The sequence below is a fragment of the Erythrolamprus reginae genome, unplaced genomic scaffold, assembly GCF_031021105.1.
Source record: "Erythrolamprus reginae isolate rEryReg1 unplaced genomic scaffold, rEryReg1.hap1 H_5, whole genome shotgun sequence".
Classification (NCBI taxonomy): Eukaryota; Metazoa; Chordata; class Lepidosauria; order Squamata; family Dipsadidae; genus Erythrolamprus; species Erythrolamprus reginae.
In genome coordinates, this window is record NW_027248506.1 from 1,138,010 (window position 1) to 1,165,375 (window position 27,366).

Below are 27,366 nucleotides of genomic sequence, written 5' to 3' on the forward strand. Positions count from 1 at the left end.
GATGTATCAATCATAGTTTGACCACAGTTAAAGTTTTCTGTCTCACTGATACCATTTAATAATAATAATAATAATAATAATAATAATAATAATAATAATAATAATAATTTATTAGATTTCTATGCCGCCCCTCTCCGAAGACTAGGTTTTGCATGTTTCAAATAAGTTTTGGAAGAACTGTTTTGATCCTTATCCATCCACAACATATCTGCGCTATTTATTAAAGTAATCCATTATTCTTTAGACGGCAGCCCTTTCTAGACTTATAACAAAACTTTAAAAGAGGAGCTCTTTAATAAAAAAAAGAAGTCTTTTTATGCTGGCCTTTCAAATCCTTTTTTGAAACATTCAATTTCATGAAATTAGGCCCCTTTGAACTGAGTGGATTTGAGGCTGCAATTCAGCAGCTATCGGGACTATCATAGCTCAGCTGCAGGAATCTTGAATAGAATAGAATAGAATAGAATAGAATTTTTTATTGGCCAAGTGTGATTGGACACACAAGGAATTTGTCTTGGTGCATATGCTCTCAACGTACATAAAATAAAAGAGACATTTGTCAAGAATCATGTGGTACAACACTTAATGACTGTCATAGGGGTCAAATAAGCAATGAAGAAGCAATATTAATAAAAATCTTAGGATATAAGCAACAAGTTACAGTCATACAGTCAACATGGAAGGAAATGGGTGATAGGAATGATGAGAAAAACTAGGCCACGGAATAGCAACCAAGGTAAACAGAGCATTCTCTTTGTTGCCACTGAGGGGTAGTTTGATTTTTTTTCATGCTTCGGATAGCACTTCTAACCATTGTTCTTTATTAAGTGTGTAAATGTGATAAATATTTTTAAAAGGGAGTGCCAAGTACGAAACGAGTACAGTGTTCCCTTGATTTTCGCGGGTTCGAACTTCGCGAAACGTCTATACCACGGGTTTTCAAAAATATTAATTAAAAAATACTTCGTGGTTTTTTCCCCTATACCACGTATTGTCATTACCAAACTTTCGTCTGCCTTTAAAAAACATTTTTTTAAATAAACTTTAATAAATAAACATGGTGAGTAGTGATCTAAATGGCTGCTAAGGGAATGGGAAATTGTAATTTAGGGGTTTAAAGTGTTAAGGGAAGGCTTGGCATACTGTTCATAGCCAAAAATAGTGTATTTACTTCCGCATCTCTACTTCATGGAAATCCGACTTTTGCAGGCGGTCTTGGAACGCATCCCCTGTGAAAATCGAGGGAACACTGTATATGTTGTGGCAACTATTATAGGTTTTCAACTTTCCAATGAACCAGGATGGAATGAAGGGTGGGATGGAATATAGGCTTCAGACATCAATAAGATGAGCTGGGAGACCCAAGGACACTTTTGCAGGTGCCTGTCAAACTCAAAGACTTTTTATCATAACAATATGATGATAATCAATTGGACAATGTGACCTCAATAATAGGGGGAGGGAGAATTCACCATGCTCTCTACATGGGGCTACCTTTGAAGAGTGTTCGGAAACTTCAGATCGTGCAGAATGCAGCTGCGAGAGCTATCATGGACTTCCCCAAATATGCCCATGTTACATCAACACTCTGCAGTCTGCATTGGTTGCCGATCAGTTTCCGGTCACAATTCAAAGTGTTGGTCATGACCTATAAAGCCCTTCATGGCACCGGACCAGAATATCTCCGGGACCGCCTTCTGCTGCACGAATCCCAGTGACCAGTTACATCCCACAGAGTGGGTCTTCTCCAGGTCCCGTCAACTAAACAATGGTGGGACCCAGGGGAAGAGCTATTCTCCCATTTCGATTTAACAAATGATTTTATTTTTTTCTGAAAACTGTGTTTTCTGAAAGGAAGTGTTTTATTATTCCTGTAAGTTACTTACAGTAGTTACAATTCTTGTAGTTAACATTGCTGTAAATGGATTTTATATTTTTAACATTGCTGGTTGTTTTTCTGACCTTAGTCAGTGGAAATATTTAATTAGTTGTAGTTATAAATATTTTCGGTCCTTTTAACTGGAAAATTTAACTCTAAAATGTTTCTGTCATTTATTGATTTTTTTCCTGTTGTACCTATGTATCTGAGTTTTTTGTTGGTATGTTCAATAGGTAAATTACTGAAATGAAAGGTACCCACAAACAAGTACCGGTACATTTAAAACTATCAATATCATTTTACCTTATCATCCATGCTAAATTGATTGGCCACGTTTTCCAGAACAAGAAAAAATTAAAGCATATTTTAAAGCTAAAATGCAGAACTTTGCAATTTTTGAAGGAATATGATTCTTGCTCTCCCCCCTGACCATTTTATATTTTACTATTTCTTATTTTACTTAAATTCTTCTTCTTCTGAAAAATTATTTTCAAGTGGAAAAATGCCATATGTATTTTAAGCACACTATATTTTAAATTGATCCCTTAGGGGTATTTTCTGGGGGGAAGGAAACCCTCAGCAAGTCATTAAGATTATCATAAATTAAATTGTATTGATTGCATTGCAAAGTAACAGTTGAAAACCGACAAAACAATGGCATAACAATACAGATTATTTATGTTGGAGGGTGGCAACTTTAATTATGAGTGCAGCCAAAATTAACTGCTGAACAACGCGGCAGACACAGTAGAAGCCTAAGAATTTGTGAATAAACATCTGGTATTAATGGGATGTGGATTCATTATGATGTTCACAATCAGAACACAGAATGTCACGAGCATTAGTCAAGATTTTGTAGCCATGTTGCTGTAATTGGATAGTAATTGGCATCATCTGAATAAGAGAATGTTGGTTCATAAAAGGAGGCAATAAATATTTTTCTATATGATCTGTAATAAACAAGAAAAGGCCGATATAAATGGCTGAGCGAAACTTAAGAGAATGAGTGACTCATTCCTAATAAGAGAATGCATGAATGATCTTTGAATGAGTTCTAGGAAAGTGTTAGAACCATGTTTCTCAACCTTGGCTACTTTAAGGGGTATGGAATTCCAGCGGTCAGAATTCCAGCTGTTGGAGCTGGGGAATTCTGGGAGATAAAGTCAGTGCTTCTTAAAATTGCTCAAGTTGAAAAACCTTGTTCTGGAGGTTTTACATGTAGCTATTACAAATGCAGTTCTGAATTTGGCTAAATCGGAATGTTGGGAAAGAACCCAAATCAACTGGTACCTCGTCTTACCAACGCCTCTACTAACGAACTTTTCGAGATACGAACCCGGTGTTTAAGATTTTTTTGCCTCTCCTTCCAAACTATTTTCACCGCTGCTGGGAGTCTGTGGAGAGGGGCAGCATACAAATCCAATAGACAGACAGACAGACTAGATAGACAAGATAGATAGATAGATAGATAGATAGACAGGTAGGTAGATAGATAGATAGATAGATAGACAGGTAGGTAGATAGATAGATAGACAGGTAGGTAGATAGATAGATAGACAGACAGACAGGTAGGTAGATAGATAGATAGATAGATAGACAGGTAGGTAGATAGATAGATAGATAGATAGATAGACAGGTAGGTAGATAGATAGATAGATAGACAGACAGACAGGTAGGTAGGTAGATAGATAGATAGATAGATAGATAGATAGACAGGTAGGTAGATAGATAGATAGATAGATAGATAGACAGGTAGGTAGATAGATAGATAGATAGATAGATAGACAGGTAGGTAGGTAGATAGATAGATAGATAGATAGACAGGTAGGTAGGTAGATAGATAGATAGATAGATCCATCCATCCCCACCTCCGGACTTCTGTTGCCAGCCGAAGCACCCGTTCTTGTATTGCTGGGATTCCCCTGAGGTTCCCCTTGCTGGGATTTCCGTCATTTTTGCCAGTGCTGCTTTGAATCTCAGCGAGGGGAGGCTCAGGGAAATCCCAGCAGTATAAGAACGGGCACTTCAGCTGGCAACGGAAGTCCGGAGGTGGGGATTCCCAGCAGCGCAAGGCAAAAGGGGTGACTTTTGGGATGAGGTTGCACGCATTATTTGCTTTTACATTGATTCCTATGGGGAAAATTGCTTCGTCTTACGAACTTTTCTACTTACGAATCTGGTCACAGAACGAATTAAATTCGTAAGACGAGGCACCACTGTATTGGCTCTGTCTTATTGTTTCAATTCGTCATTAGAGGAAGTGGAAATGTTACTAGAGAAAATGAAACTTCTACAGCTCCACTGAAGTTTGTGAGAAACTGGAAACTTTCAAGGATAATTTAGCAGGTGGACAAGTGGGACAAGTTTGCCTAACAATAGGAACTTGTTTACTTGGTCTACATAGAAACCTAGGAGGTTGGGCTGGAGAAATCATTCTTTAATACTATGTACAAAGAGTTAAAAAACTCAGAATTGGTTTTACTTCAGCCTTCCAATATTCAATAAACTAGTAAGTTTTTCAGAAAAGAAAGTGATTCTAGATTTTTATTTGAATAATCATCATTGCTGGCTGTTGAAACAGATGGAACCATATAGTTAAATGGAGCCTATTGAATACTATTCTTTTCTGTTCTTTTTTTTTGTTTACTTTGATTTGATAAGGCAATCCCAATATTCCAGTTGCAAACTCCAAAAGTGGTGCTTAAAAATAATAAATAGAACTCTTTGCCTATGTGGTATCCTTTTTTCCCTGTGTTTTTCAATCTTTTTTCCTACTCTAAAACTGCCAGAAGAGGGTACCTTCTACAGAAAAAAACACTATATTTTAATTTATTTCAATTTCCACGAGGAAATGCTCTTACTTTCTTTTATTTTCTTTTCCTCACTAATTCCAATTCAAACAATGGACATACATTACATTCGTTGGCCAGGGGGCTAGAGTCTAGTGGCCCCAAGCCTAGTGGCATAGATGAGTCTTCAGACTCTTACGGAAAGCGAGGAGGATGGGGACAGTACGAATCTCTGGCGGGAGCTGATTTCAGAGGGCCGGGCCCCCCACAAAGAAGGTCCTTCCCCTAGGCCCCACCAAGCGACATTGTCTAGTTGACGGGACCTGGAGAAGGCCGACTCTGTGGGACCTAACCGGTCGCTGGGACTCATACCGCAGGAGGCACTCCCGCAAGTAATCTGGTCCGATGCCATGTAGGGCTTTATACATTTATTTATTTATTTATTTACTTACTTACTTACTTACTTACTTACTTACTTACTTACTTACTTAGTTACTTACTTACTTACTTACTTACTTACCTACCTACCTACCTACCTACCTATCTATTCATTGGATTTGTATGCCGCTCCTCTCCGGGGACTTGGGGCGGCTAAGAGCAATAATAAAACAGTACAATAATAATCCAATACTAAAAACAATTAAAAACCCATTAATATAAAAACCAGACATATAGACAGACATACCATGCATAAAATTGTAAAGGCCTAGAGGGAAAGAGGGTCTCAATTCCCCCATGCCTGACAACAGAGGTGGGTTTTAAGTAGCTTACGAAAGGCGAGGAGGGTGGGGGGCAATTCTAATTTCTGGGGGGAGTTGGTTCCAGAGGGCCGGGGCCGCCAACCCTTCGAATTGCATCTGGAAACCAAGGCATTGGGACAAATTCCAGTGTCAATCCTCCTTCGACCAACATTGTTGCTTCTGCAACCTACTTAGATTGAGGGAAGCTTAAAGTTGATTCTCAAAGCTCAGAGTTTGTTTCTCTCTCTTCCCCACCCCACCCCTTGGAAAAAAAACCCCCGATTCTGCCTTTTAGAGTTATAAAATAGAGTTATCAGCCAGCTTGCAGATGCCTAAATCCACTGCGGAGGTATTTTACCTGCATTGTTTGGTGACATCACAGACACTTTAGTATAAGGCAGGAGTCTCAATACAAATACTGTATAAGTGGTTGAGCAAAACAGCAAAGCTTCATTTTAGCTTCATTTTACATGTACAGCGGGGATTAAAATCAGCATGTTTAGCAAAAGAAGGAAGTCATATTTTGGCATTTCTAAGGGGCTATTTCGAAATAAATGGAGAGTTTTATTAAGGCGTTTTCCCCGCAAGCGGTAATTAAACCTTTGAGGGAGGGAAAAAAGGAGGCGAACAGGTTAGGATTCATCTGTCAGCATTTCTTTGGACTAGTGATGATAAATGTCTCCTTCCTTTCCTTTCTTCTTTCCTAACTAACCGAATGTGTTTATTGGGGAGATTTTGAACTGGAACTTAACACATAGTGTTAAAAAACTATACAAACACGCGCACAGGGACACACGTATACTGCTGAAACTTTGCATATCCTGTTAAATCAAAGTTCTAATGAGAGCCACTATATCCGTATTTCTTAAATTCTACATGATGCAGTTAAAAGAGTTTCTATGACTCTTTAGTGCTGTCTGGGGTCATCTAGATTTTTTGCAGTTTGAACTGGTTGATAAGATAAGAACCGGGTGTTCAAGATTTTTTTGCCTCTTCTCAAGGATCATTTTCCACTTACAAACCCGCCTCCAAAACTGTAACTGGAAAAGGCAGGGAGAAGCCTCCGTGGGGCCTCTCTAGAAATCTCCTGGGAGGAAACAGGGCCCAGAAAAGGCAGGGAGAAGCCTCCATGGGGCTTCTATAGGAATCTCCTGGGATTGTTTGGTCGATGGGACCCTAAGGAGACCAACTCTGTGGGACCTCACCGGTCGCTGGGATTCATGCGGCAGAAGGCGGTCTCGGAGATAATCTGGCCCGGTGCCATGTAGGGCTTTATAGGTCATAACCAACACTTTGAATTGTGCCCGGAAACCAATCGGAAGCCAATGCAGTCCGCGGAGTGATGATGAAATATGGGCATGCCTTGGAAGGCCCATAACTGCTCGCGTGGCTGCATATTGGACAATTTGAAGTTTCCAAACACTCTTTTATATTCATTTTATTCATTCATCAGTTTATTTATTCATTCACCAGTTTATTTATTTATTTATTTATTTATTTATTTATTTATTTACTTACTTACTTACTTACTTACTTACTTACTTATTTACTTACTTACTTACTTACTTACTTACTTACTTACTTATTTATTTATTAAATTTGTATGCCGCCCCTCTCCGCAGACCTATTCATTCATTCATTCATTCATTCATTCATTCATTCATTCATTCATTCATTCATTTGATTTGTATGTCGCCCTTCTCCAAAGATTCAGGGCAGAGTTGAACATTTAGTGCCTGATCCCCTTCCTGCTACCTACATGGTGATAGCAGCTGATGTTTTCTCTTTGTGCTCAGAGAGAGAAATATCTGTAGCCAACTAGGATCGAACTCACAACCTCCCTGATTGTGAAGGGAGAGCTCCACCTCTACCCTACCACGCCGTTCTCCAATTTTCTTTCCATAGAAATAATTGATTTATATTTGAAAACCATCGTAGCATGTGTCGAAAGTTACTTAGCTTAATATTCAGACTCACTGAGCTTTACAGTTTAGGAGTCAGTTTACATTTAGAATAATACTTTACCCTATTCGGAGTTTCAAATTATCTTTCCCCCACTAACTTTACTTATCTGAAAAAAAACTACAGAAATACTGTTAAAATTAAATAAGTTCCCTGAGCCAGAAAAATGCTATTTATTTAGGCAATTATACCACAACTTAAAAACAGCAAAAATCACATTAGCAGATTACACAGATAATTTAGCATAATTAGTACATTTCTACATCACGTCTTATGAGGTATTGTTTAAAAGCATCATCAAAAGAATTAGGCAAGGAACAAAGGAGTCCGTTTTAGTTAACTTGGTGGCTTCATGTGAATTCTTCTTTTATATTCTTTACAGTCTAATATTTATTTCGTGGTTCGTATCTCATATTCAAGAGATGTTTACGAGCAGATAATTCAAGATAATCCCATTGTGCTATACAGGTCATTACATATTCTGGTATCGCAGTTAATTTTATAGCCGTCAAACTATATTCTATATAACATATTTTTGGTCATAATGAAAATGAAGTGCAGACTAGTATAGATTTATTTCGAGCTATTTATCTCTCATCAGCTAGCCATACCCTTACTATGATTTGAACCTGGGCAGTCTGCCTATAAGGCAGTAGCTTTTAACCTCTAGGCCACAGGTTCTACTCCTGTCTCAGCTTGCACTAGGAAAGAGTTGGATATGTTTTTTTTCCTGTCGAATCACCCTAGTATGCCCAAATATGGGAGGGAGCATACGGCTTCCTTCTTGCCTCTGAGGGTATGGCTAGCTGATGAGAGATAAATAGCTTGAAATAGATCTATACTAGTCTCCCTTCATTATGAGCAAAATTATGTTACATCCATCCATCCATCCATCCATCCATCCATCCATCCATCCATCCATCCATCCATACATACATACATACATACATACATACATGCTGTTCTGCCAGCGTGTCTCAACTGCCCGTAATTACAGGGTAATTAGTCCAGGAAGACACACACCACACGTTAAAAGGAAAACCCAAAAGTTTTTATAAACAGAACAACAGAAACAGCTCCCTTTTTAAATGTCAAAGGGATTTTCTGGTACACACAAGGCACAGGTTAAATGCAGTCCAATTGCTCACCCAATAACTGGGAAATTGAGTCCAATTCCAAAGTCCAGAGAGTCCACACACAATCTTGAACAGCACAAAAACCAGGCCTATACAATTTATGCATGGTATGTTTGTGTGAATGTTTGGTTTTAAATAAGGGTTTTTAATTATTTTAAACATTAGATTTGTTATATGCTGTTTACTACTGTTGTTAGCCGCCCCGAGCCTGCAGAGAGGGGCGGCATACAAATCTAATAGATAGATAGATGATAGATAGATAGATAGATAGATAGATAGATAGATAGATAGATAGATAGAAGTTATTCTAGTTGGGGCTTTATATCTGATGAATCTGTTAAATATTCCATGGATCTCAACTTAATACATGTTGATGGGACCGTACTGAAAATATTCCCTTTGGTGTCAATTTCAATTTATGTACTGTATATTCTTCATGTCCGTGCCCGGTACCCGGTGCCTGCTGGTAAACCAGTTCTTCATTTAATTTGCATTAGTTCCAGTAAACCCATCACGTTGCTGTTTCTGTGCTGCAACTCTTGATCTTTTATCCTCTTCCTCCTTAACATATCCTATTTTCTGGGCATATTACAGGATGTATTGAATAACCTGGGCTCTTGTGACCTGGATGAAGATGACTTGATGCTTGATTTGGAATTCCTAGAAGATCCACAGCACCGACATTCTGGTAAGCTTTTAAAAAATATAAAGCTGGGATTATTATTATTATTATTATTATTATTATTATTATTATTATTATTATTATTATTATTATGTTATTTATTAGATTTGTATGCTGCCCTTCTTTGACAACTATAATATTTATAGTTGTATATACAGTGATACCTTGTCTTACAAACGTCTCATCATACAAACTTTTCGAGATACAAACCCGGGGTTTAAGATTTTTTTTGCCTCTTCTTACAAACTATTTTCACCTTACAAACCCACCGCCACCGCTGGGAAGCGCTCGTTTTTGTGCTGCTGGGATTGCCCCAAGGCTCCCCTCCATGGGAAACACCACCTCTGGACTTCCGTGTTTTTGTGATGCTGCAGGGGAATCCCAGCAGGAGAATCCCAGCAGCACAAAAAACAGGTGCTTCGCTGGCAACGGAAGTCCGGAGGTGGGGTTTCCCAGCAAGGGGAGCCTCAGTGAAATCACAGCATCGCAAAAACACAGAGGTCCGGAGGTGGAGTTTTGAGGATTTCGGTGTTTTTGCGATGCTGCGATTTCACTGAGGCTCCCTTCGCTGGGAAACCCCAACTCCGGACTTCCGTTGCCAGCAAAGCGCTCATTTTTGCAATGCTGGAATTCCCCTGCTGGGATTCCCCTGCAGCATTTCAAAAACACAGAAGTCCGGAGGTGGGGTTTCCCATGGAGGGGAGCCTCAGGGCAATCCCAGCAGCGCAAAAACGGGCGCTTCGCGTGGCAAAAGGGGTGAATTTGGGACTTGCAAGCATTAATTGCTTTTCCATTGATTCCTATGGGAAACATTGTTTCGTCTTACAAACTTTTCACCTTAAGAACTTCGTCCCGGAACCAATTAAGTTTGTAAGGCGAGGTATCACTGTATTTGGGTTTTGTTTAATTTTGTTTAATTTTTAAAATCTTTTTATTTATTTTCTTTGACTTTTTTGGTATCTACCTTTGGATTTTCTTTTTAAATTGTGAAAACGAATAAAGAATATTTTAAAAAGAAAATACAACGGCTTAAATACTTTTTGTCGAATGAGCTTTTGAACTCTGAGTACTTTTTCAGGAAGCGAGTCGTAAATATGATTCTTAACAGGGAAAAAGAAGAATAGAGGATGCACCTAATTTAAATGGCTTTCAAGTGCATCTAGTTCAGATTGCTTTAGGCAGTTGGCAAAGACAGCGTGATTTCCCCCAGATGCTGTTTTTATTTCCTTAACAGCATTCATAATGCTGTTTTTATTGAAATAAAATCATACATTTTTCCCTTTGTAAGATTAATACTCACATCTTCCTTTGGTTCTTTCTTATACACTTGAATCTTAACTGTATGGAGACTGGGAGGTTAATGCTTCTTCAGATGTTTTATCCCAATAAATAAAGAAGGGACACCCTGGTAATCTCTCCAGGGTTTTGTTTTTTCACTTACATTTTTCTTCTTACTCTTTCTTTCACTTTCATCAGTAATGCTTTTATATCATTTAAAAACTTATTTTATATTATCAATTTAGCTTTCGGCCTTGCGTAAGCAGGATTTTTAAAAAGATTGTCAGATATTTGTTTAAGTGTTTTTTCTATGGTTTTTCGTGTCATTCTTCTTAAGAACCTGTGCAGTTTTCTGAAATAATTTTCAGAGCTGCTTTACCATTGCCTCCTCCCTGGGTCTGAGAGAGAATGACTGGCTCAGCTAGCTTTTGTGCTTAAGGAAGGACTAGAGCATGTCTACTCTTAGTCCAATGTTACACCAAATTAGGTCTCATCACTCCTTCGGTACTTTGTAAATACAGTAGTCCCTCGCTATACCGCGCTTCACCTACTGTGGCTTCACTTCATCGCGGGTTTCTGAGGAAGTCGATCGGCAGATTTAAACAGCCCGCCAAACTCGATCGGCAGTTTTTTTTAAAAAAAATAAAAATCTAAAATTGTAAATACTGTATTTAAATACTGTATCTAAAATAAATACTGTGTGGGAAGGGTTTATAAACACTTAAAACAATGAAAACTTACCAAACAATTACAATATAAATACTTAAATAAGTACTATCAGTCGATAAATTCCCCATTGCGGATTTCACCTATCGCGGCCAGGTCTGGAACGTAACACCAGCGATAGGTGAGGGACTACTGTACTAAAGAAACCATTCTCAGGAGCTGTTCTGGTTAACATCAACTGATTTTTTTTTTCCGAACGCCATCACTCTGCTAAACAAATAATTCCCTCAACACTGTCAGACTTTCTACTAAATCTGCACTTCTATTCTACTAGTTTTTCTCATTATTCCTATCACCCATTTCCTCCCATGTTGACTGTATGACTGCAACTTGTTGCTTATATCCTAAGATTTTTATTAATATTGCTTCTTCATTGCTTATTTGACCCCTATGACAATCATTAAGTGTTGTACCACATGATTCTTGACAAATGTCTCTTTTTATTTATGTACGTTGAGAGCATATGCACCAAGAGAAATTCCTTGTGTGTCCAATCACACTTGGCCAATAAAATTCTATTCTATTCTATTCTGATGTCTATCAAACTGCTGTAGCTTTTCTCTGTACAACAGGGGGCGTCAAACTTGATTTCATTGAGGGCTGCATCAGGGTTGTGTTTGACCTCGGGGGGGCTGGGGTGGATTTGGCCAGGGTGAGCATGGCCAGCTCAACGTCACTTGTATTGGGGCACCTGTGGTGGCTCTGCCAGATAAAACAGGCTCCTAAGATCCGTTTTCGGCTGTGACAGCCTCCGGCAAACCTCTGCCAGTGAAAATAAAGCTTGGGAGGGCATCACACAGCCCTCTGAGGTCCAGTTTTCATTGGTGCTGTCGGCCAGTCCTTCGCTATTTCCAGAGCAGCCCCACAGGCCAGATCTAAGCACCCCACAGGCCGGATCTGACCCCTGGGCCTTGAGTTTGACACTTCTGTTTTACAATTTGAAGATGAACCAGTTTAGTCTAGTGCAGGGGTGGGGGATTAATTTTGACATGGGGCCACATGAGAAATTGGGATGGTTTTAGAGGGCCGGACTAATATAACTCCGTTCTACCCTGACCTAAATACCCAGACCCACTGTACAGACCCCTAATTGTTTGTTTACGGCAACACGGTGCACCACAGTCACTGCGCTGGAGTGTTTGTGTGGTTTCTGTGCTCGGTCGCTCTCGGTAGGAGGTCGGGGTCTGATCCAGTGCGAGGATGAAAGAGCTCACCGTGTCTGCTGGGATTCCTCCAGTTCCTGCTTTCCTCATGATTCATCAGGAAAACAGGAACCGGAGTAGTTCCGGCAGATGCGATGAGTTCTTTCATCCTCGCACTGGAGTGGACCCCAACCTCCGCAGACCAGTCAAAGATAGCAGGTAGTCCGGTCACAGACAGCAGGCGGGCCGGATGCGGGCCGCGGGCCGCCCCTTGCCCAGGTCTGGTCTAGTGGAAAGGCACTACACTAGAAACTAGGGGGACATGACTTCTAGTCCTGCTTTATTAAGACCTAGAAGCCAACAGGGTGATTTTGAGCAAGTCCACAGTCTGCATTGATTGCCGATCAATTTCCGGGCACAATTCAAAGTGTTGGTCATCACCTATAAAGCCCTTCATGGCACCGGACCATGGTATCTACGAGACCGCCTTCTGCCGCACGAATCCCAGCGACCGGTTAGGTCCCACAGAGTGGGCCTTCTCCGGGTCCCGTCAACAAAACAATGTCGTTTGGCGGGGCCCAGGAGAAGAGCCTTCTGTGTAGCGGCCCCAACCCTCTGGAACCAACTCCCCCCAGAGATTAGAATTGCCCCCACCCTCCTCGCCTTTTGTAAACCCACCTCTGCCGTCAGGCATGGGGGAACTGAGATATTCCCTTCCCCCTAGGCCTTTACAATTTATGCATGGTATGTTTGTTTGTATGTATGTTTGGTTTTACAAATAAGGGTTTTTTAGATGTTTTAGGATTGGATTTACATGCTGTTTTTGTTACTGTTGTTAGCTGCCCCGAGTCTGCGGAGAGGGGCGGCATACAAATCCAATAAAGAAATAAACAATAAATAAAATAAGTCACACTCTCTCCGACCAACCCATCTCATAGGCTTGTTTGTTGTGGGGAAACATAAGAGAAGGAAAGTGTGTTAGATATGCTTGCCACCTTGAATTACTGTATTTGTAAAAACAATAAAGGTGGGAAACAAACAAGGAAGGGCCCAAGGCATATGTTTTCTTTTTCTTATAGAGAGCAGCTGTAGGGAGTTAACTACAAAGTACTTGGAATGCAAAAAAAACCCTTCTTGGTAGATGTGATAAGTATTTATTTGGAGTTTCTTAGTGTTTCCAGAAACCTGTCAATACTGGATGCTTAAAAGTTAGCTTGATAAATCAAACATGATGTGCCTAAGGGGTGCCTGCTTATTACACTACATAAATTAGGAGCTTAAATGTTTTGAAAACACCACAGTAAATAGCCACGGCAGCTTTGTAGGGTAGGTTACTGTTTTTATACGTTGAAAAGCCTATCAAGCACTTACACAAAGAAAACGGTATTAAATTAACCTCTCTTGTTCTGAGGTTTTTCTTCTATTCTGCTATTCAAATCTCTCTCTCTCTCTAACATTTCAACGTTAAATTCGTAAATCAAAACATTCCGTGTATAAATAAAGAGCTTATATTTCAGTTATCAGAGGAAAGGATTATCGGAACAAACGGCTGGCATAACAGTGGATATCAGATTTATGCAATAGGAATTTATTAAATATATTCTCAAGGAAAAAAGTGTTACTCTCTCCCAAAAGAGAGTAAGATAGAATACAAATAGCTGTAGCACTACTAGTTCTAAGTACCAGTTGGAATCTGTCTCCCAATTTAGATTAGAACATCTGTCTAATGGCTGACCCAGATTGAATCCTGCCACATAATCCCGGGACACGTCTATTTTTATTTCATTTTCATTTCATTTTATTGGATTTGTATGCCGCCCCTCTCTGTAGACTCGGGGCGGCTAACAACAGTGGTAAAAACAACATGCGACAATCCAATACTAAAGTAGCTAAAAACCCTTATTTTAAAACCAATCATACATACAAAACGTGCCATGTATAAATTGTAGAAGCCTAGGGGGAAAGAATATCTCAGTTCCCCCATGCCTGACGACAGAGGTGGGTTTTAAGAAGCTTACGAAAGGCAAGAAGGGTGGGGGCTATTCTAATCTCTGGGGGGAGTTGGTTCCAGAGGGTCGGGGCCGCCACAGAGAAGGCTCTTCCCCTGGGTCCCACCAAACGGCATTGTTTAGTGGATGGGACCCAGAGAAGGCCCACTCTGTGGGACCTAATCGGTCGCTGGGATTCGTGTGGCAGAAGGCGGTCCCAGAGATAGTCTGGTCCAATGCCATGAAGGGCTTTATAGGTCATAACCAACACTTTGAATTGTGACCGGAAATTGATCGGCAACCAATGCAGACTGCGGAGTGTTGGTGTGACATAGGCATATTTGGGGAAGGCCATGATTGCTCTCGTAGCTGCATTCTGCATGATCTGAAGTTTCCGAACACTTTTCAAAACTTCATTTGTGAGGATTGCAACTGATTGAAGTTCGCATGTCCTTTGTTTCATCTGTAATCACTGGTCTGCAGAACTTTTATACTGTAGAAGCTTTTTATCGCTCCGTGCCATTTAGAAAAATAATAAAAAAATATTAAATGGCTCTCCTTTTTTGGGTCATTTTAAAGTTTAATGTTGTGGCATGGTGGCTATTTTAATAACACCGTGTAATGAGTTGTTGGTGTAAAATGCCGATGAAATAATTAAGGTCTCTGGGTTAGCCTCCTAACAGGTGTTTGTTGAAAAGGTTTTGTTCTTTCCCTGCTAATCAGGAGGTTCTGAAATGCTAGGTAACATTTTAAAACTTCTGAATCCTGACCTAACAAACTGTACTGATTAGTAGTAGACTCTTAAGAGGTGAATCAAGAGTATTTTCACTTTGGAAATACTTAGTTTCCCAAATAAGCTTCTTTTTTTCCAATACGACATATTGCAATTGATTAAATATTAATCAATATTGAATGAGTACGTGTTATGGGGTGTTTTTTTCTAGGTATAAAAATTTTCTTTATTTCTTTCAACACACAATAAAACAACATGAACAATAAAAAACACAGAATCGATGCTTAAATAATAATTAATAATATTTCTTAGATATGTTAAACATTCAGAGAGAGAAAAAAGCGCTAATAATACTTTCAATATGTACTTTTTATCCTCTTCTTTGCTAAGTTAATTAAAATTAACCACATGAGATATATTTCATCTACAAATAACAATATTATAAAATCTAGTCCCTTATATTCCCTTTTTCTATTTATAATAAAACATAAAGGTCTTAACATCTTAACTCAACATCTAATTTAATCCTTTCATCTCTGTGTTAACTCCTTATCCAATACTGCCACTAGTCCTTATTTCATCATAGAAACATAGAAACATAGAAGACTGACGGCAGAAAAAGACCTCATGGTCCATCTAGTCTGCCCTTATAATATTTCCTGTATTTCATCTTACAATGGATATATGTTTATCCCAGGTATGTTTACATTCAGTTACTGTGGATTTACCAACCACGTCTGCTGGAAGTTTGTTCCAAGGATCTACTACTCTTTCAGTGAAATAATATTTTCTCATGTTGCTTTTGATCTTTCCCCCAACTAACTTCAGATTGTGTCGCCTTGTTCTTGTGTTCATTTTCCTATTAAAAACACTTCCCTCCTGGACCTTATTTAACCCTTTAACCTATTTAAATGTTTCGATCATGTCCCCCCTTTCCCTTCTGTCCTCCAGACTCTACAGATTGAGTTCATTAAGTCTTTTCTGATACGTTTTAAGCTTCAGACCTTCCACCTTCCATCATCTGGGTCTTTAATAGATTAAAATTAAATCATCATATATTTTTCAAAAGTAAGTAAAAGAAAATACTTCTCAATTATTTTTAGTTTCCAACCATTCATAAAACTTTCCCCAAATCTTATAGTAATCACACTCCTCTTTATCTTTAAGTTTTAAAGTAAGCCTATTCATAATAAAATTTCCCTCTCGGCTTCTGGGCAGGTTTGGAAAACTCTGAGTTGATGATGATTTTTAAGTGAGCGATTGCTCACTTGCTCAGCTTAGAGGGAACTATGGATACAAATTTCAGACACACACACACGTTTTAAAATTCAAAACAATGTTCTTTATAAGGAAAATTCACTTAAACTAAGCCCTCTTTTGGTATAGCAAAGAGCACTGGTCTCCAAACAAACTGGTAATTTGTACAAGTCCCTTATCAGTTCTGTGATACTTAGCTTGCAGCTGGGAGGCAATTCACAGTCCTTCTTCTTTCACAAAGTGAAACACACTTTGCCCTGGTTTAGTTTCAAAGCGGGGAAAAATCAGCACACAAAAGGTCAAAGTCAGTAAAGCAGTCATGAAACACAACGATCAGATAATCCTCCACAATGGCCAAACCCACAGGCTGCTCTTTATAGCAGCCTCACTAATGATCACAGCCCCACCCAACCACAGGTGGCCTCATTTTCTTTGATAATAATCTCTCAGTTGTTGTTGCCTATGCATCGCTCTCTGCATGCGAGGTTGTATCATTAATTCTTGTTCTGAATCCAAGGAGGAGCTAGATAATTTATCTCCTTCTGAGCTGTCTGCCACACTCTCCTCCTCCCTGTCAGTCATGTCTTCTTGGTCAGAGGAGCCTTCATCATCAAATTCCACCGGGGGCAAAACAGGCCTGCAGCATGTGGATGTCTCCCCCACATCCACAGTCCTTGGGGCAGGAGCTGGGCCAGAGCTAACCACAACAAAGTAATCTGGGCCCATGCCATGTAAGGCTTTATAGGTCATAACCAACACCTTTATGTTTGTTATGACCTATAAAGAAGAACATAAGCTGAAATATTGAAGAAACATCTCACTAAAAAGCTGTAGAAAGCTAATTTCAAATTGTTACCAAGAAAATTATGTACATGTGGCAATGAAGCCATTGGAACAGGAATATTACTCCAAGGGGAGGCATCATATTTTTATGACATAAGAATCCAAAGGATGAAAATGACATAGGTGAGGGAGGTTTTTCACTCGATCCCTTCTCCCTCAGCAGCAAGGTATGGAAGAGAATTACCTGATGGATAATCTCAAGTTTGCTTAAAATGAGACAGGAAATTTAATTAGGCCTCCTGTTGCTTTTGTCACAAATTGTTGTACCTTTCTTGAGATTAATTCCTTTGGCGATCAGTGGAGACTTTAAAGCAAAATTGTCCCAGAATTTGGATGTTAATCAATTTAAGAATTGGCAGCCGCAATAGCTGGAAAATTTACTTTTTGAAAGGAAAAGTTTTATTGGGCATCCTGGGAGAATTCTCATAAATCAAAATAGCCCCTAAGCCAGTGTCTGCTGGTACACAGCCAAATGAAAGTGTTGGTGTAATGACCCAAGGATGTCAATTAGGAATTAATTAAGGAGTTGCTAAATTATTTTGGAGCTTGATGAACAAGGCTGGGTGCAAAACGCTGCAGTGATTTAGGAGCTGTATGTATAAATTAAACCTGGCAATATTTGTTAATGTTTCAAGTGGGGAAAAGAAACAATTGAAGTGCCACAGAACGCCAGCGGCTGTGCGTATTAAACATACATATGAAATGTGTCCAGAAAGAAAATATACCAGGACTTAATAATGAAAACAACAACAGCAACAACTGAGTCCTGTCATTGAATGCAGAGTAGGAAAAAGAGTTTGTAAGACTGGGAGATTATGCAAGGCGTATTATGCAAACAATTTCATAAGTAGCATCACATCCCGGTATAATCCAGAAATAAAACTCAGGATGTGGCTGCCACACATATATATAGAAACAGATTTAAGCAAGCCAATCTTTTTCCCCTTTGTCTCGGATAGAAATTGACATTTTATATTTTGTGTTGGCGTCTTCTTTGTCCTCTATTGTCTTAATGTTAGAATGTAATGATCTTGGATGTTTGGGATAGCAGTGCTAATATTGATGTTATTTTTTTTTTCATCTTACTGTCTAGACCAGTGATTTATTTTATTTATTTTATTTATTTTATTTATTTATTTATTTGTTTGTTTGTTTGTTTGTCCAATACACAATACATATTGAAGAGAATAGACATGTAGTAATATATATAAAGAAAAGGATAGAAGAAAAGATATAAAAATAGAGGAGAAGATATATAAGAGGAAGAAAAGATATATGAGATCTTGGATGTTTGGGATAGCAGTGCTAATACTGATGTTATTCAAAGTTTTCGTTATGACCTATAAAGCCCTTCATGGCATCGGACCAGACTATCTGTGGGACCGCCTTCCGCCACACGAATCCCAGCGACCAGTTAGGTCCCACAGAGTTGGCCTTCTCCGGGTCCTGTTGACTAAACAATGTCATTTGGTGGGACCCAAGGGAAGAGCCTTCTCTGTGGCGGCCCCGGCCCTCTGGAAGCAACTCCCCACAGAGATCAGAATTGCCCCCACCCTCCTCGCCTTTCGTAAGCTCCTTAAAATCCACCTCTGTCGTCAGGCATGGGGGAACTGAGATATTCCCTTCCCCCTAGGCCTATACAATTTATGCATGGTATGTTTGTGTGTATGTTTGGTTTTTAAATCAGGGTCTTTTAAATTATTTAAAATATTAGATTTGTTATATGTTGTTTTTCTATTGTTGTTAGCCGCCCCGAGTCTACGGAGAGGGGCGGCATACAAATCTAATAAATAAATAAATAAAGGAGAGACAATTGGACAGGGGATAGGAGGCACACTAGTGCACTTATGCACACCCCTTACTGACCTCTTAGGAACCTAGAGAGGTCAATCATGGATAGTCTAAGGGAAAAATGTTGGGGGTTATGGGTTGACACTACCGAGTCATCCTTTTCCTCCCACTTAGGACTGTAGGACTGTAACTTATTGCTTGTAACTTGCTAAGATTTTTATTAATATTGAATGTTTCTTCATTGCTTATTTGACCCCTATGACAATCATTAAGTGTTGTACCACATGATTCTTGACAAGTGTCTCTTTTTCTTTCATGTACACTGAGAGCATCTGCACCAAAGACAAATTCCTTGTGTGTCCAATCATACTTGGCCAATAAAGAATTCTATTATATTCTATTCTATTCTATTCTATTCTGTTCAATCAATTGAGTTTTGTTTTTGCTGGGTGTGAACATTACTTGTAATGTGTTCATTAACGCTGCAGGAAATGTTGATAGATTGTTAGAAACAATACTGTAGTATAAAATTATTGAGCAATTAGATTACATAGTTGATCCATTGATTGATTGATTTATATTAATCTCCATATAAACCTGGTCCCCTCTCCTCTTTTAAGGCTTTCCTGTCATAAATATTATTATTATCAACTGTCAATTATATATATTTTTAGAAAGAGACTATGGATGATGCACTAATTAAACCAAACCAATACAATTCCTGCTTTTAGAAGGGCCAGTATTCCTAAATTTCTGAACAAGACCCTGAAGGGCAGAAACTCACTGAGATGAACAATATAATCATTACATGAGCTGCAGGGTAGAAAAGAGAAACCGTTTAATGAACAGCCTTTCCTCCTTCTGATTATTACAAATTAACATACAACCACATTTGCTTAAAACAATTGCCAAATGTTTTCTGTTGTTTGGACAATAAAGCATTAAGAATGTTCCAGGTGCTAATTAATGTGTTTACAAAGAGTGAAGCTAGGCTTTCTCTGATAAGTGGTGATGCCTTTGGGCTGGTGCTGTGCTAAATTCTCAGTTAGGTGTATAACCAGAGAGAAATGAATTTAATATACTAGAATTATGTTAACTTTTTATGTTAGCATTAATTTGCTTCTTACCTAATTATAACAATTTCATTATCCCCTTTCCTCATAATTTCTTACAAGAGCATCCTTTGATCTTCCACTTTTAAGGGAAGCCTTCATTAAAGACAGCCTGGTGTCATTGAATGTAGTCTGGATTCCCAGAGGAGCAAGTTAGTTTATGTCAGGGAAAAAGGATGAAGATGGCCCCTCCCTAATAGTTCCCAGACAGCCTGCTTCACGTGGGTGGTAGTTCTCCATAGTAGGTGGAGTATGAGATGACACTGTCCATTCAGCCTATCTATCTATCTATCTATCTATCTATCTATCTATCTATCTATCTATCTATCTATCTATCTATCTATCTATCTGGCTATCTATCTGGCTATCTATCTGGCTATCTATCTGGCTATCTATCTGGCTATCTATCTGGCTATCTATCTGGCTATCTATCTATCTATCTATCTATCTATCTATCTATCTATCTATCTATCTATCTATCTATCTATCTATCTATCTGGCTATCTATCTGGCTATCTATCTGGCTATCTATCTATCTATCTATCTGGCTATCTATCTGGCTATCTATCTATCTATCTATCTATCTATCTATCTATCTATCTATCTATCTATCTATCTATCTATCTGGCTATCTATCTGGCTATCTATCTGGCTATCTATCTATCTATCTATCTATCTATCTATCTATCTATCTATCTATCTATCTATCTATCTATCTATCTATCTGGCTATCTATCTGGCTATCTATCTGGCTATCTATCTATCTATCTATCTATCTATCTATCTATCTATCTATCTATCTATCTATCTATCTATCTATCTATCTGGCTATCTATCTATCTATCTATCTATCTATCTATCTATCTATCTATCTATCTATCTATCTATCTATCTATCAGGTCGGCTAACAACAGTAATAAAACAGCATATAATAATAATCCAATACTAAAAAGAGTTAAAAACCCATTATTATAAAAATCAAACATACATACAGACATCCCATGCATAAAATTCTAAAGGCCTAGGGGGAAAGGGTATCTCAATTCCCCCATGCCTGGTGGCAGAGGTGGGTTTTAAGCAGCTTACGAAAGGCAAGGAGGGTGGGGGCAATTCTAATCTCTGGGGGGAGCTGGTTCCAGAGGGCCGGGGTTGCCACAGAGAAGGCTCTTCCCCTGGGTCCCGCCAAGCGGCATTGTTTAGTTGACGGGACCCAGAGAAGACCCACTCTGTGGGACCTAACTGGTCGCTGGGATTCGTGCAGCAGAAGGTGGTCCCTGAGATAATCTGGTTTGGTGCCATGAAGGGCTTTATAGGTCATAACCAACACTTTGAATGTAGCTGCTCCGTTCATTTATTTTTGATGACCGACAATTTGTGCCCCTTTCTCTGATGGAGTCAGACATTTTAGAGTGCCACAAGGCTCTCTGTGTTCCGGCGGCCATCTTGTTGAAGGGCAAAGGTACTTGGTGGAGGGGCGGCCATTTTGAGTCCACGAAGGGACCAAGTTTGCAGTGGTGGCCATTTTGAGTCCTCTAAAGCAGTGATTTTCAACTTTTTTGAGTCGCCGCACATTTTTTACATTTACAAAATCCTGGGGCACACCACCAACCAAAATGACACAAAATGACACCCTAAGACACTCTCCTCTCTTTTTCCATCCCTGTTTCCTCCCCCTCTGTGTGTGTGTATACACACTTTTGAACCATTTCCAAAAAAACAGGTGAGGGCTGGGGTTTTTTTCTCTCTTATTCTTTGGGTGCTTTTTATCATATGCTTTAAATCAAGAGTCACTTCTCTCTCTCTTTTGTTTCTCTCTCTTTCCTCTCATTCTCTGCCTCAATCATTTTCTCACTCCCCTTTTTTCCTCCCCTTTTTGCTCATTTCTCTCTCTCTCTCTCCCTTCCTCTCGTTTTCTCTTTCTCTCTCTCTCTCTTTCTTTCTTTCTCTCTCTCACTCTCTCTCTCAGCAAAAAGTTGCAAGACCGGAACCTGAGCTTCCTTCTTCGCAGCACACCTGACCATGTCTCGCGGCACACTAGTGTGCCACAGCACACTGGTTGAAAAACACTGCTCCAAAGGATATTGCACGAGGCGGCAGCCATTGTTCTGGCTCACCTGGCCTTCTCAAGGCTTCTAGTATGACAGATGACATTGCCCCCAATCCATACAAAGGCGGAAGAAGACCCACATTCTGCATGCGCAGAAACATTTCGGGCAAGTGGGCGGAGCCTTCTGCCACCGGTGCTACCAATTCTTAGAACCGGGCCAAACTGGGACCAACCCACCACTGGTCATGGCCTTATGTTACTAAAGGGAGTTTTAGTTAGTAGAGTTCAGTGTCCAAGATTCTATACAGCTATTATGTCTCTCAGGAGACAGATTTAGATAATTAGATCAGTGACCTGATTTGACTGGAGTAGTTTCATGCGTGTAAATTTGTGTAAATTTAACGGAGAAAGTTATTCTGCCTCAGAGTCCTACAACCCAGTCATAGCACTATATCCTTCTCGCGACTGAATTCCCAAGGGCCCTGAGTGTTTTATTTTATTTATTTTGTCCCATACACAATAATACACAATGAAGATTATAGAGGATATAATAGAGAAGAAATACGAGATATAGGAGAGACTATAGGACAAGGGTCGGAAGACATTCTAGTGCGCTTAGGAATCGGGAGAGGTCAACTGTGGACAGTCTAAGGGTAAAATGTTGGGGGTTAGGGGATGACACTACAGAGTCTGGTAATGAGTTCCACGCTTCAACAACCCGATTACTAAAGTCGTATTTTTTACAGTCAAGTTTGGAGCGGTTAATATTAAGCTTGAATCTGTTGTGTGCTCTTATGTTGTTATGGTTGAAGCTGAAGTAGTCTTTGACAGGCAGGACATTGCAACATATGATCTTGTGGTCAAATACTTAGATCATGTTTAAGATGTAGTTCTAGGCTTTCAAGACCTAGGATTGAAAGTCTAGTCTCATAGGGAATTCTATTTCGAGTGGAGGAGTGAAGGGCTCTTCTGGTGAAGTATCTTTGAACATTTTCAAGAGTGTTAAAGTCTGAGATGCGATATGGGTTCCAAACAGATGAGCTGTATTCGAGGATGGGTCTGGCAAAAAGTTTTGTAAGCTCTGGTAAGTAGTGAGAGATTTCCAGAGCAGAAGCTACATAGGATTATGTTTACAACTCTTGAAGCCTTCTTAGCGATGTTGTTGCAATGGGCTTTGGCATTTAGATCTTTAGTTATTAGTATCCCGAGGTCCTTGACCGAGTCGGGATTATCTGTGATAATTTGATTATTCAGATCATATTTGAAGTTCTGATTCTTTTATGAAGTGCTTGTGTATCTTAGCACAATAAAACTGATTGTGAAATTCGCAACTACAATGTGTAGCCTGGCACTAGAAAGGCATTCCATAAATTCGTGGAGGAGTTTGTCAATAGCTGTTAGTGCTGAAGATTCATTCCCGAGAATACCAACTGGGAGAAACACTGAAGGCAGGAGATAAAAGTATATCTTTTGTTTTGGCACATCCCGCAGGAATCTGTTTGAGAAAGACAAAATGCTGGAACGACAATGGATCCTGATCTGATCTCGAAAGGTTATTCTTCCGTGATTTTTAAAAGCAAAAAAATAGATCATTTCCCTTCCTTCTGTGAAAACCACTATTCGGATAAAGGTCACTGTATTATATTTCTTCCCCCAAGCTTGGAATCGAAATTCATTTCTAAATCAATCTTATTGATTCTACTTCTGCATCCATTAGTCACAATGTAGTTTATAATTAAACACTAGAAAACAGCAAATAAATTTAAACAGTAAATATTATGGATGGATCCTACAAACTTAATTTGGTCCGTGACCAGGTTCTTAATTAGAAAAGTTTGTAAGAAGAAGCAATTTTTCCCATAGGAATCATTGTAAATCCAAATAATGTGTATGATTGGGGAAACCACAGGGAGGGTGGAGGCCCTGTTTTCTCCCAGGAGATTCCTGCAGAGGTCCCATGGAGGCTTTCCCCTGCCTTTTCAGGCCCTGTTTCGTCCCAGGAGATTGCTAGAGAGGCCCCATGGAGGCTTCTCCCCGCCTATTCCGGCCCTGTTTCCTCTCAAGAGATTCCTGGAGAGGCCCCACAGAGGCTTCTCCCCACCTTTTCAGGCCCTGTTTCCTCCGAGGAGATTCCTAGAGAGGCCCCATGGAGGCTTCTTCCTGCTTTTCCCAGCTCTGTTTCCTTCCAGGAGATTCCTAGGGAGGCCCCACAGAGGCTTCTCCCTGCCTTTTCCGGTTACAGTTTCAGAGGCTCGGGTTTGTAAATGGAAAATGGTTCTTGAGAAGAGGCAAAAAAATCTTGAACACCCGGTTCTTATCTAGAAAAGTTCATAAGTAGAGGCGTTCTTGTGTAGAGGTACCACTGTATATTTTAAATGAACAATATGAAGCTTGTTGTTGAACAACATTCCACAAGCTGCATGTGTGTGTGTTTGTGTGTATGTGCATTTGTGCATGCATTGAGTGTGTTCTTGTCAGAACCAAGGAGTATACTGCCAGTCATGTAAACAGAACCTGCATTAACACAAATGCTTTGCTCTGTCTTTGATTTATAAATGCTGCTAATGCAAAGACTCACAAGTGTTTCCACTCAAACAAGTATGTAAATTATCCCAGCATTTGCAGGCAATTGTATTCCACTTTGCCTTTGGACTACGTTTACCTTCCCTGAGAGAGTTTACAGAAAGAGTGTCACAGCACTGGTGAATGACACTTTGAAAATCATAACTTCATGTTTCTTGTTTTTATGAACCTTTTTTTCACTTAGATAAGGCTGCAGCTGGTATTGGAGCCTTCTCAAGCTCCATCTGAGTATTGCATTGGCAGTTCTGTGTTAGCAAATACTTCAGAAGAAAAGGATTTAGGGGTAGTGATTTCTGACAGTCTCAAAATGGGTGAACAGTGCAGTCAGGTGGTAGGGAAAGCAAGTAGGATGCTTGGCTGCATAGCTAGAGGTATATAACAAGCAGGAAGAGGGAGATTGTGATCCCGCTGTATAGAGTGCTGGTGAGACCCCATTTGGAATACTGTGTTCAGTTCTGGAGACCTCACCTACAAAAGGATGTTGACAAAATTGAACGGGTCCAAAGATGGGCTACAAGAATGGTGGAAGGTCTTAAGCATGAAACGTATCAGGAAAGACTTCATGAACTCAACCTGTATAGTCTGGAGGACAGAAGGGAAAGGGGGGACATGATCGAAACATTTAAATATATTAAAGGGTTAAATAAGGTCCAGGAGGGAAGTGTTTTTAATAGGAAAGTGAACACAAGGACAAGGGGACACAATCTGAAGTTAGTTGGGGGAAAGATCAGAAGCAACGTGAGAAAATATTATTTCACTGAAAGAGCAGTAGATCCTTGGAATATCCTTCCACTGAGCAGCATCCTTTTCAAATGGAGTGGAAACCAATGATGGGCCTGCCGAGTCCTTAGTGTGAGTTTTGAGTTCAATGCCAGTTAAACCCGACTCGAGTGAATGAAAAATGACGTAGGCAATGTGATTTCAGTTGATTATACATTTTTTCAGTATCTGCCGCTCCTGTTCAGAATGCAGAGAAGAGCGGGATTCCACCCAGCTATTCTGGTATCATAATTGAACAGATTCTGGAACTGTTGGGCTCTCCTTCTGGCCCCTCACTTCTAAGCCTTAGTTGCACAGCTGTTGATGTGGGCCATAAACTTTGGACTGCTGTCTCCACAAGACTGTGGTTCCATGTTGCAGGGGGAGCTGCAACTGCCTAAACCAGTTTAGCGTGGTGAAGGATCCCACTAAGCTTCCTGACAGTAAGTTTATTTATGTTATTGATTGATTTTGCCCCATGCACAATTTACTAAATCTGCACTTTTATTTCTACTAGTTTTTCTCATCGTTCCTATCATCCTTTTCCTCCCACTTAGGACTGCATGGCTGTAACGTGTTGCTTATATGCTAAGATTTTTATTAATATTGATTGTTTCTTCATTGCTTATTTGACCCCTATGACAATCGTTAAGTGTTGTACCACATGATTCTTGATAAATGTCTCTTTTTCTTTTATGTACGCTGAGAGCATATAGACCAAGACAAATTCCTTGTGTGTCCAATCACACTTGGCCAATAAAATTCTATTCTATTCTATTCCAATTTCTATTCTATTCGATTCCAATTTCTATTCTATTCGATTCCAATTTCTATTCTATTCGATTCCAATTTCTATTCTATTCTCTATACAGTTTGAACAACAACAACTATACAGTCTCAAAATGGGTGAGCAGTGTGGTCGGGGGGTAGGAAAAGCAAGTAGGATGCTTGGCTGCATAGCTAGAGGTATAACAAGCAGGAAGAGGGAGATTATGATCCCGCTATATAGAGCGCTGATAAGACCACATTTGGAGTTCTGGAGTTCTGGAGACCTCACCTACAAAAAGATATTGACAAAACTGAACGGGTCCAAAGACGGGCTACAAGAATGGTGGAAGGTCTTAAGCATAAAACGTATTAGGAAAGACTTCATGAACTCCATCTGTAGAGTCTGGAGGACAGGAGGGAAAGGGGGGACACGATCGAAACATTTAAATATGTCAAAGGGTTAAATAAGGTTCAGGAGGGAAGTGTTTTTAATAGGAAAATGAACACAAGAACAAGGGGACACAATCTGAAGTTAGTTGGGGGAAAGATCAAAAGCAACGTGAGAAAACATTATTTTACTGAAAGAGTGAACCAACTTCCAGCAGATGTGGTTGCTAAATCCACAGTCACTGAATTGAAACATGCCTGGGATAAACATAGATCCATTGTAAGATAAAATACAGGAAATAGTATAAGGGCAGACTAGATGGACCATGAGGTCTTTTTCTGCCGTCAGTCTTCTATGTTTATATGTTTCTATACAAAACTCATTTCAGCTTATCTCTTTGCGAAAGAATATTTTATACAGAAATATTAAAATACAGAACTCATTTCAGCTTATCCCTGTGCGAAATAATATTTTATACAGAAATATTAAAAGTATGTTTCAGTATACATTCCATGGTTTGCTATCTTTAATAATTGATTTAATGCAGCTGTGACGTTTGACTTCCATGTAATTTTACATGCATGTATAGTCGTCTTTGAAGAAAGAAGTAACCAAGTGAAACTTCAGGCTCGATGTATCTAAATCATCTCAATTTACTATTTGCATTTTTTAAACCACCAGCAATGCAAATAAGCAGCAGATAACAAAGAAAACGGGGGCAGTTTACAAGCATAGCAATGAAGGAATTTCCATTACTGGTTTT

General features: G+C 39.4%; 1 protein-coding gene across 6 annotated transcripts in view; it reads left to right on the forward strand.

Annotated features, from left to right (window-relative positions):
• Window positions 1–27,366, forward strand: part of LOC139155723 (serine-rich coiled-coil domain-containing protein 1-like) — a 311,155-nt gene that overhangs the window by 116,553 nt on the left and 167,236 nt on the right. For all 6 annotated transcript variants that reach the window (XM_070730987.1, XM_070730985.1, XM_070730991.1 and 3 more), the window contains one exon: window positions 9,101–9,194. In XM_070730987.1, coding sequence (XP_070587088.1) covers window positions 9,101–9,194 — 94 coding nt within the window. The remainder of the gene's footprint in view (window positions 1–9,100; window positions 9,195–27,366) is intronic.